At 35.2% G+C, this 12,236-nt stretch overlaps 1 protein-coding gene across 2 annotated transcripts in view; it reads right to left on the minus strand.

Annotated features, from left to right (window-relative positions):
- UIMC1 (ubiquitin interaction motif containing 1) overlaps positions 1–12,236 on the minus strand; it is a 113,335-nt gene that overhangs the window by 42,365 nt on the left and 58,734 nt on the right. For both annotated transcript variants that reach the window (XM_037501275.2, XM_037501276.2), the window contains 3 exons: positions 8,341–8,405; positions 6,289–6,365; positions 2,764–2,867 (listed from right to left, as the gene is read on the minus strand). In XM_037501275.2, coding sequence (XP_037357172.1) covers positions 2,764–2,867; positions 6,289–6,365; positions 8,341–8,405 — 246 coding nt within the window. The remainder of the gene's footprint in view (positions 1–2,763; positions 2,868–6,288; positions 6,366–8,340; positions 8,406–12,236) is intronic.

A 12,236-nucleotide genomic window follows, 5' to 3' on the forward strand; every position in this document is an offset into this window, starting at 1 on the left:
ACAGTATTCCAGGCTTGGCCAAATGTTTTCCATGTCCATTCCTCATAACAATCCAATTGGCAGAAAGATATCACTAGCTCCAGTTTTATGGAAGTTTTAAAGAAGACTTGGAAAGACAGAATAACCCCCTGATCACAAAGTTAGTAAATTGATAATCCAGACTCAACACAGGCCTAGCTAGCATCAAAACCTTCATTATTTCCGTTTCACCACGCTGTGATAAAGCAAAAATTATCCTCTCCACTTCATTTCTGGAAGCCTACCCTATTAGGTATTGGCAGACTATCTGGTTCTATTATTTTCTTGGGGGTGGGAAAGAATCAAACGGGTCTATAAGTTCTAGTGTTCTTTATCCCAAGCTTAGTCACTGAATTAATCTTATAAGAAAAAGTTATCTTGTGCATAAAGGCCTATTTGAGGAGATGAAAGAAAAATCTACATACCCTAAAATTTGCAAGTGATCTTGAGTTATTGAAAGATTGTGGTAACTGGGTAGTTAATTAGCATTCTAAAGTTCACTAAGCACAGAAATGTTATATGACATGAAAAAGACTGGTGCTCACACCCAGCACTATATGTCTTTGTGTTCATCACCATCTCCACAAAACACTGAGAACTCAACTATTAATGTATTTAAGAGGGAATAATCTATTATTGTCTTATTGTAAAATTCCAATCACATTTGTAGGCAACCAGAAGTTTCTGGTTTTATATTAAGGTTTTTTTTTTTTCCAAAACCATGAAAAAGATCTATTTAAATGTGAACTACAATGGAGGAGCCTCAAAAATAAAATATACATGCAGCTTTTATTAGGGCCATGGTCAGAAATTTCATCTCTGCAGAGCTTTCTCTGCTTTTTAAATACATACAGCCACTTCACAAAAGACGTACTTAAGACACCCAATTTTGACCCAATTGGCTGGTCCTTATCTTCTGGCCTCAAAAGCAATCTCGCCTCAAGAAATGAACCTAGTGAAAATAAAAGTATGTCCTACAAATCATCAACAGCCCTCTGCTCTTCAACCACCCAGCTTAAAAAAGCTATTGTTTAGATATTTCCCAGACAAATCAAAACAGCTATTTAAAAACAAACTACTTGATTCTGAATAACTTATTAAGAACTGAATAACTTATTCTGAGAACAAAAAATCTGACACACCAACTAAGGGAAACTCCCAAGCAAGATATTCAGAAAATCTTGCTTCCAAAGGGACTATAAGAAATGAAATCAAGAGGGATTACAGTTCTGCCATAGGTATCCCAAATACCTCAAATACTGTCTAGTAATTCTGTTAATAGTAAACTGGTATCACTGAACAGCCATAATACATTACAAAGCAGTAAAATAATAACTGGTTCCACATGCAAACCTCTACTTGTGCCAAATTTCTGCTATTTCATCTTCTTTATCTAATTTAATCTTCAGAGCTGTCCATAAAATAGTAGTCTGATTTTAAAAATTGGTTATTTTCATCTCCATTTTATATATGGAGAACTGCAATTTAGAAAAGCACTCCTCTTCTATGTTCCCCTAATGCTCTGGCCTCTCTTTATCATTACATTTGTGAGACCACATTTTAAAGATCTTTTTATGTGGCTCCTCCCTTACCAAGCCCTTTGAGGGCATGGATTGTTTTTTTTTTTTTTTGCTTATTTATATGTGTATGTCAGGAGTCTAAAACAATGACTAGCACATACTACAAACTATAAATATCTGCCAAATAAACAAATGAAGTGACTAAATAATTTGCCAAAAGTGACAGCTAGGTGATAGGGTTGGCATTCAAAGCCATGTCTTATTTCTAATGCTCAAGGAACATCATCATCTTGCCTACTGCCCCTGGCATCAGGGAATCTCAGACTGTCAGTTGTGACAGATCAGGTTCCAGGGAACCAAGTAGTGTGCATGATTCATGAAAGCAGAATTTCTATCCAGTTACCTACAGTGCAGAGACTAGGCAGAGGATCTAATCTTTACTTTAAAAGCTGTTTTCAATTTTGTATATGGAGTATAAATAAGTGATACGAGAATGAAGCTTTTTAAAGCGTTCAGGAGAGTACATACAAATGTAACCAAAATCTCTATTTCCACAGACAAATTAGTTTAATTCTCAAGGAGCTCTTCATGTGATTTTAAATTCTTTAAAAAAAAATTCTTGGTAAATTGTTTTGTTAGATTCAATATGAATCTTAATCAGAAATATAAACCTATATCAATCAGCATTATGGCTGATGCCAGATACACAAAGTTAGAAAAAGTAATAACACAAATAGAAATTGACTAATTTTATCATGCGCGCTATCCTGACTTTGTATTTCTGATCACATCTAGAAATTAGTGCTGAAAGTTGCAATGTAAGTATAGGTGCTTTTTCCAAGATTGTTCATCCTTATTACTTTTCAATTTATAATGGAAAATATCCCACCATTTGGAGACAAATCTAGTTCAAAATCTAGTTCCAGCAGTATTATAAATTTGAATTTGAGCAAATTACTTAAATGTCCTAATCCTCTGCCCAGTTCCCCATCTTTAATAGAAATAATAAAACATTATAGTACTCAAGAAGAGGAGTGAAAGAAAAAATATACTCAAGAATTGATAGCTACTATTTTTAGAAACAGTGCTGAACTGATCTTAACTACAAGAGTCTCCAAGGGTCCCTAAAGCTACAACCCTCTGTCACTAAAGCTTTCGCTGTTACATAAGAGAGAGGACTACCAACAGAAAGAAAACACTCAGAGAAATCATAGAGAATATTCACCTCCTTGTCCGCCATTATTATTCTTAGTTCCTCTGGGTTCTCTCTGCTACCTGGAGAGACTTCTCTTTCAACATCAAAAGTTTCAGGGGAACTTAATTGTGTCTCTGTAATTTAAAAAATTAAAACCTCATAAATTTTCATAGTTAAAAAAACAAATACCCATTTCCCCTAAAGCTTAGTATGATAATGCTGCAGTGAGAATACAGACCTAGAGCACATCTTTTTAAAACTTCATGGAGTTATAATTTATATACAATAGAATTCAATTTTCAGTATATAGTTTGATTATAATTTGTACCACACAACCACCACCACCACATTCAAGATATAAAGTATTTCTAGACATCTAAAAAGTTCTAATGTATCTCTCTGTAATCAATCTCCTCCCACTTGGCTCCTTTCAATAACCAATTTACTTTATGTTTCTAAAGTTTTGCCTTTTCTAGAATGTCATACAAGAGAAATCATATAGTGTGTCATCCTTTATTTCTGACTTCCTTCATTTAGTATAATGTGTGTGAGATGCATCTATGTTGCAACATACACGCATTCCTTTTTATTACTGAGTAGTATTCCACTATATGAATATATCAGGGTTTACTGATAAATTAATTCATTTAACTATGCTTGTTTCCAGCATAGTTCTGATTTTAAGGTGTATATTTTGACAGAAAACAAAAGCCTGTGGATAAGTTCTGGGATTAAAAGAATAATTAGAAAAGACAAAAACTGGGAGTAGAAATAGAAAATACATTTTAGACAAAAATGACTACTATATCCTTAAAGCAGCACTTCTCAATATTAATTCAAAAAATATTTATTGAACAAGTTATAGGAACTATATAGGCAACCAGCAATATGGAGAAGTAAGATGGGGTCCCTCATAGTCTAGCTTAGGGGTCAGCAAACTGTCACTGATAGGCCAACTCCATCAATTGCTTATTTTTATAATTAAAGGTTTATTGAAACACAGCCACACTCATTCTTCTTTACAGTTACATATGGGGTTGCTTTTATGCTAAAATAGCAGAACTGAGTATTTTAAAAGAGAGACTATATGGTCCACAAAGCCTAAAACATTTACTACCTAGTCTTTCATTAAAAAGCCTGCCAATCTCTGATCTAGACATTTGTCACTTAATATAACAAAAGAATAGCAACTATATTTCAAAGAAGGACATTAAACATGGAAAATAAATTGGTCTCAACACAAATCCATTAAGTTCTCTGTTACATGACATGGTACATACTATATATCTAACTGCTAGTGCTATGCTTCACAAATACAACGAATGGCCAATGTTGGACAAATAAAATACCTAAAAAATTCTGAGGTATCTTCTGAATCATCAAAGTATTAAATACATTTCTGTCTTAACTGTATTTATTTAATACATCAAAAAATTCTGATGTACATACACACACAGATTTTTACTCCCTTGTTGAAAAAAGGTTTAGCATGCGTAATTTTTAAAATCTTGTCATGTTTCCCACAGAGATATTCCCAAAAAATATATCCATCCTGTTAGAAAATAAAAGCTGCTCACTGCTTCCATTATTGTACTCATAAAGTCTTTAATTAAGCATTCTGTGAACAGCTGAAATGTTCAACGATAAAGACAACTTAAGAGGGCATTATTAGCTCCTTAGAAATAAACAATGCTCACAACACACACAATGCAGGCATAAGGCTGGAATCCTGCATCTTTAACAAATAACTCTAAAAAAGGATGTTATCATTTTGAATGTAAGAACTCTGGAATTGTCAGAAACAGGAGATGACACAGGTAAGTTGGTAAGATTTACTACTCAATCTGTGTTTCACCCATTTAGAACAAATTTTTGACAATTTATCAATAGATGCATAGCTTCTAAATTATATCTTTAAAAACAGCTTCAGGAGTCCATGAAGAAAGTGCTATACTTTCTTAGCAAAAGGAACAGTAATATTATAGAAACCTTTTGCAATATGTCAACCAAGAGTTGAATTTAATTAACAAATGACAGCAAGTCATGATCATAAAAGTTACCTAACCTCAGTCATGAAGGGTTTGCTTTTTCCTCTCTCATTAACTAGGGATTTCAAGATTATTGCATTTGCAGGTTCCTCCTGCGAGATCCCAGGGTGACGTCACATGCCGTGATCCTAAAAAAAGACTGAGTGACTTCCTAGCAGGATGGCACAAGTCAGCAGTCCCAGAGAGAGAGGGGATAAAGCTTTCTTTTCACAAGGATAGCTCAGCATCCCTGAGAGCTCCTGCCAAAATCAGAACACTTTACAGAGGGCTTGCTTAGTGGGTATCATTAGGCAGTAATCCAAATATATTTCAAATTAATTAAGAAACCACTTTCAATTAAAAAAAACATAGCTAAATGTTAAAAAAAAACAAAGAAAGTAAAAGAAAGGCCTTTATGATATGCTTCCAAATGTTTAAAAATATTTACAGGACTTTCCTAGACTAACATAAAAGCTCAATTTGAGTATCTGTGGGAAAAACTTGAATGAACCAAATTAAAGAACTACAACTCTCTTGGACCATACAGATTACATGAGACCTAAGAGAAACTAGATATGACTTATGGCAACTTTTGTACAACACCTGCTGCCCAAAGAAGTAACATTAATTGGAAGTCCCTATACCTCACGTAAATGAGGTTACTGACAGATACAATGGACTCCTTTTTTTTTTTTTAAGAAAAGCCAAAAAAGAAAAATAAGCTAAAACAAATTCTTTAGAAAGTAATTCATATCACAAAATAATATTTTATACCATACAATGATTCAACTCAAATTCCCTTAAATGGTATCTTAGTTCACTTAAAACTATTTTATGTATCAAAATCTATCCCTGTACAACTTTGAACAAACATCTCGTACACTAAACCAAGTTATGCATGTCTTTGCATCTCTAACAAAAAAGCAAAGCACAGAACTTAACCAGGTTAAGTGTCTTGTCTAAGATTGAAAACTGAGAAAAAGTCAATGACAAGAGTGTGTGCAAAAATTATTTGCTAGACTGCCTATGCCAAACACCCAATGAATGACAATGTAAAACTACTGGTAAAATGTTCTCAGAAAAAATATGCTTGATGAGAGGCAGATTTGAGGACAGTTCAACTTTGAGAACCTATAAATCAAAACATAAAGTTCTCTTGGATCTGAATGTCCAGTTAAGTAAGTTCTATTCCTGCCGCTTTGTTGCCATCTCTGATGAGGTTGGTAACAAACAAGCAGACAAGAGAGTCATGTTAACTTCAAAACTAAAATATCCTTAGGAGAAAAAAGATTGAGAATCTGAGCCAACATCCATTAAAAAAAAAGTGTGTGTGTGTGTGTGTGTGTGCGGGCGCACACACACACACACACACACACACATGAGTATATGCACACATCTATGTGGAGACACACATATCAATCACATAAACCTCCTGAGAGTGGGTTAGAAAAGTCAGCAAAATTAATAAGTACAAAAAGGTAGATAACAAAGGATCAGAAATTCAGTAAAATCAAAGTAGGGAGCTTACCAGGACATACAGTGATTTCCTCTGCAGAACTCTCTGGCATAAGGACTGAGCTTCTCTTACTAGTCAAAGCAGCAATGCTGAAAAATGACCAAACCCCAAGTGAATTCCCAGTAAAATCAGAACATAGGACCAATAGCAATAGTGAGTCATTCACAAATCCACAGGTAATCTGATACCTGCTATCCGATACCATAAAAGCACAAGAGGGACTCAAGGAATCAGTAGTGAAAACTCAAGGCCAGAAATAGGGAAAATAAACATGCTTACAATTTTGGGTCCAGTGAAATTACTGAATGAAAAGAACCCCCTTTTGGTGTCTTCAAAAAGGAAGGCTGAAGGGTAAGGACTGTATGAATACCACAGAAAACAAAAGCTGCACTACAACATAACGAAGTCAAAAGATATTTTATAGTCCACCTCGGCTTTCTGAAGGCTACAGATTTGTAAATTCAGAAGAGAAGATATTGAGATTCTCATGACAACACAGATTTCCCCTCACCTTGCAGTTAAATGTCCTCTTTATCTCAAGATGTGGCTTCCCAAACAACACGAATAAGATACAATTCCAAATTGCCCTACAGCAAAAGTCTGTCCACACAAGTTGATTATCTCTTGAGAAAAACATAATTATGAATTTTTCCCCTCACCCTACCTTCTGGTTTTCCCTGCCTGTTCATGGAGTGCAATCTCTTCCTGATATAGAAATATAAGCCTAGGAGATAGGAGCATCTGACCTAGCCCCTCCTCATGCTTCATAGAGCTTTACGATTAGTTTGATCAAATATGCAAGAGGACGCTTAAAAACACAAATCTGCACATCAACCAAGAACCACAGAGAAGAGAGAATAACCACATCAGTGATTCATGATGAATAACTAAATCCTGATAGGAAACCACAAGCGATTTCTCTTTCTAAATAAAACATCTCGTAGCATTTGCTATAAACCCAATTCAGACACATTTCATTCCACGTGTAACATTAGGGTTCTATTCAAAGAGTCCATCACAAAACAATTTGCTGACATTTATAAAATGGGCTAATCAATTTGAAGTCAAACCACATTGCCTGTGATTCCTACTCTCTCCTGATGACAAAGCGTATAATCATTTATTAAAACCTACATCTGCTGTGCACAAGACTCACCACAACAAAGCAGAGGGGCCTGCAGGAAACAGAAGGCCTACTCCACTTAAAACCACTTCCAAAACAGTCTTAACAGCAGGAGAATCAAACCAAAACCATATCTTCAGCTCAAAAAGAAATACCTAGTACTATCAATGAAAAGCCTCAGAACACCAACTAAATTACAATAAATAGCAATTGTACCTCAACTTCCGTATGGGAGATGAAGGTCACTCAACACTGAATTAAGCTCTTGAGTAATCCCCAAAGGTCAACAATGAGATAAGAGGTAAAAAGGACTGAAAACCTGATTCAATTAATAATGTAGCTTGTAACCAATCAACCACTATATATTAAAGTGACAAGACTTAAGAGGATAACCCCGTCAATCAACCAGAAAGAATAATTGAGGAGATAATGTAAAAACAATCATTAAAGGGAGAGATTAAATCAGATTACAAGTGGCATAGGGAATGAGGTGATATAGGCTTTGCGTGGCCTGAATAACATAAAGACCTCAAAGAGGATATGCCTAAGAGTAGACGTAAAAGATGTTTATGGTTTGGATATGCATATAAAATAAGTATAAGCAGAGAGAACAACTGTAGAAAGAGGACAGAAGAACCATAAAGGTACCAGAAACTTCAGGTACAGTTTGTTGAGATAGCAGGATGTCCCCACTTCAGGAATTGTGAAAACAATTTGTGCCAAGATGGCTGGACTAGACAAGAAAACCTCTGATCTCTTCCATTCTAAATTCTAGACTCCTATGAGATGAATATTTGAGTAAAGGGAGATAATGATTTCTCCTAGTCTGTGCTAATAAAAGCAGCTAAAAGATCACCATACAGTCTTACTCACATGACTCATCTCTTATTCTAAAACCATCTGAGGAGAATTCAGACCCATAACAACATATATAATCTTACCTTTGTGAGGCAGGTACAGAGTTTCCTTCTTCAGATGTTTCTTCAACAAATAACCCTTGAGAAGACTGCAAAGAAATATGTAACATTCTAAATATATAAGTACAGATGAACCGATTTTTCATCCTTTAAACAAAATTTAATTGTTCAACATTATCACTCAGCAATTAGGGATAAGAATAAAATAAAACATTTTATCTAAGTCAGCAAGTTTCAGAAAAAGAGCATAACAGTCTGTGGAGTTAGAGGACTGGTGATTTAAATCATGGCTGACTCACCTATTAACTTTGTAATCTTGGATAAACCACATCTCAATCTGTTTCCTCATCTTAAAATGGTTATTAATGATTGCCTCACAGAAGTTACTATGAGAACTAAACAAGGTAATATATGCAATGAACTCTTTAAAATATAAGACATATTGGTAAGTCAAATAAATTATGATTTCAAAAAGCAGTTATAAAGCTTTTGTTGTGGAAGGAGTAACTATAGAGAAAAGTCCAGTTATCGGAAATATTGAGTTGGGGGCAACAGTGCAATACAACTGAGCCATAACACAGGACATTTCTAAGGGGGAAGGTTATGATTCCTTTTGCTACAAATCTTCCACTAATGCCAACTCATTATCAAAAATGAGTTATCAATAAGCATAACAGCAACTACTGGAGCTTCTGAGGAAATGCCTGAGCTTTGAGGCGTCATCCAAAAGATAAGAGTTCCTTACCAAAGTTTTCAGGGTTACCTAATGAGTTAGGCAACTACCACTCAAGTAAATGATGAAATATACTAAAAAAAAAAACAAGAAAAGCTGAGATGAGCTCTCAGTCAAAAGGAAGATAAAGTTGGGCCTCCCCGGTGGCACAGCGGTTGAGCGCTGGGTTGCGAAGCTGCCCGCGGCCTCTGCGGCGCCGGTTCGATCCCCGGCTGCTCCCCGGCCACCGGCGGAGGATCCCATATGGCGCGCAGACCTCTCCTGCCGCCCGCTGCTCCCCTCAGCAGTGTACTTCGGTCCTTCTGCCTGCTCTGCTCCCTGCTCTGGCTCTGGTGAATTCTCTCACCCTCCAGCGCTTCTGACTGTACCCAGTGCATGTATAAACAAAACAAACAAACAAACAAAATAAATAAATAAAAACATGCCTCTATATATTAAAAAAAAAAAAAAGGAAGATAAAGTTATAGAATGATCTGGTATATTGTCATTATGAAAAATGAGGGTTGGACAAAACTGTCAAAAGGACTAAAATACAACAGCAATAAATATTTCACCCGATTATTTGAAACCAGCAGCGACAAAAGTGTCATTCCTGAAATCGCAACAAAAAAGGTAAATAGTGACACCTAGTGTCCATTTAGTAGATTTTCACCTTTTTAGAATGACTAATAAATAAGCCTTGCGACTTAAAAGCAATTAGGGCACTAATGTGATAAGATACATCTTTGGCTAAAATGTATTTTACTTTTCCCAGTGTTAAATTTTTTTACATTATTATACACCTATTATGTGCCAGGCATGTGCTAATTACTTAAATGCAATATTTGCCTTTAACCCTCACAAGAACCTTCTGAGACAGAAATATTTTAGAAATGAGAAAAATTAAAGTTCGATGGACTAAATATTTTGCCAAAATCACAGCTGGTGAAAAGTGGAGTTTGGACCTTTCTGACTCCAGAAAGGAGTCTACTGTTGTTTAGTCACATTATCTTCCCAGTCATTTTAACATAGAATCTCAAGAATGTCTTCACTTCAATAAATCCTTTTTAATTTCTAAACTTACAACTCCATGGAAGTAATATGAACATTGGGGAAAAGGAAGGTTCTTTAGAATATGAAAACAACATGGCAAAACAAATTTTGGTTAGTAAACCCATATCTAATAAGGTTAAATGGAAAGCATGATAGGAATGTCATTTCAATTAAAGATGCTTGGCCTAACAAAGATATTGCAGTCTCCCTGAAGAAATAATAAGTTAATGGTAAAGAGATGACTTGTAATGAATCAGAAAAACAGTAACTCAAAGACCTAAAATCAAGTAGTGTCTTCAACACCATGGCCTGGGAAGTAAAAATGAACAGACATATCATCTGATCATTACAGAAATGTTCTCTGCTGTCAGGCACTGATTGGTTATCAGGTCTTTCCATAAATCAGTCCAATCATCCCTTAAAATTTCAACTTTCTGTTCACTGTATTTTAGCCTTCCAGGTTACCTTCATCTAGAAAGAAGCCCAATAGATGGAGAACCTAAGTAATCTGGTTACTAAAAATCACTTCCATAGTAAATAAAATTCTTTTGGTGTACATATCACCTGAAGTTTGGTTAGTCAGTCAGTTCTCATACTCCCACACAAACTGGTCATTTCTAGAAAGTAAATTCCATTACCTGGCCAAAAAATTAAGGATCAAATCCCAAAAGAGTAGTGACCATGTCACTACCACTCCTCTACCCCCCTGCCATAAAGCCATTTAAATGACCTCTCATCTTCACTAATAACTTCCCAGTCATCTCAATGATGCTAGAAACCAGTTATTACCTGATTCTCAAACTTGTATAACCCTCCTATAGACCAAACAATTTCCCTCTGGTAAATGATTTTTCTGAGTTCTTATTTCTGGGACTCTCTAGCTATCTTTGTCAAACATGGACTCTCAAATATGGGCAGTTGCAACAAAACCATTATCAATAGAAAATGTTTAACAAACTCTCCCTACCCATGGCTCCTAAAGCAAAAGACCAAGATGAGACCTGAAATAATAATCAAGACTTTATTTATTTGTCTATAAATTAGTTTTTTTTTTAAAAAAAAAAAAACCTGTTCTATATTGATAAGCTGCAGTGAACTAAACAGTCTCAGAAATTGCTGGGCAGAGGGTATAAAAATTTGAGCAACCGGGGCCTCCCTGGTGGTCCAGGGGTTAATGTCTCAGAGTTATCAAGCTATCGCCAGCCACTGCAGCATGAGTTCAATCCCCAGCCAAGAAGCTAACCCACATGGTGCAGCAGACCTCTCCTCTCTCACCTGCTGCTCCCCTCAGCAGTATGTTTCAGTAGATCTACCTGTTCTGCTACCCACTCTGTCTCTGGTGAATCCTCTTATCCACCCTCTGGTCTACACCTCAGTTCTTGTATGCATAAATAAATTTTTGAAAATAAGATAAGTACTAAAATATTTTAAAAATTTTGAACCACCTTTCTGAAAAGCAATTTGGCAGTAAATAGCAAATGTGACCTTTTTTTTATGTTCATAACCCAGCATTTTTCTGGATCTCTATCCCTAAAGACATTAATTTTAAATTCAGAGAAGTTTTATTTAGAAAAATGTTTATCATAATGAAAATATCCAACAATAGGAAAATGGTTAAAATATTATGACAAATTCATAAGCTAGATTATTATATAGCCTTTAAAAACACAATCTATAAATAATTCTGAAACCATATAAGATATTTACATAATGCTAACTTAAAAATTTAAATAATATGATCTAAGTCATATGAAAAGGAGGTACAGGAAAAAATGTGAAGGAAAAGATCTGTAAATGATACAATTATGGATACTTTCAATTTTATTTTTTTAACTTTTTAGCATTTTTCAAAATTCTACAAGACTTATAAAATTAAAATTAATGACTATTTTGGATACTACCAGGTTGCCTGCCTTGTTTCCTTTTACTGAGGACCACCCATCACCCCTCCTCACCACATTATAGCAGTAGGCTCATAATGTGAGCCCAAATGGGCCATAAGTTCTTTCCTAGAAATTAGACATTGGAATTGGGAGAAAGTAAATCTCTTATAACCTGTATTTAAGTTTGGGAAATGCAGGATCAGTATCTTCTACCTACTATGTAAAACAGAGACGCAAAGGAAGTCAGTATGCAGGAAGAAAAAGAAGCAGAC

Source organism: Talpa occidentalis, unplaced genomic scaffold (assembly GCF_014898055.3).
Source record: "Talpa occidentalis isolate TD23 unplaced genomic scaffold, MPIMG_talOcc4v2.1 talOcc4.9, whole genome shotgun sequence".
In the NCBI taxonomy this organism is placed as follows: domain Eukaryota; kingdom Metazoa; phylum Chordata; class Mammalia; order Eulipotyphla; family Talpidae; genus Talpa; species Talpa occidentalis.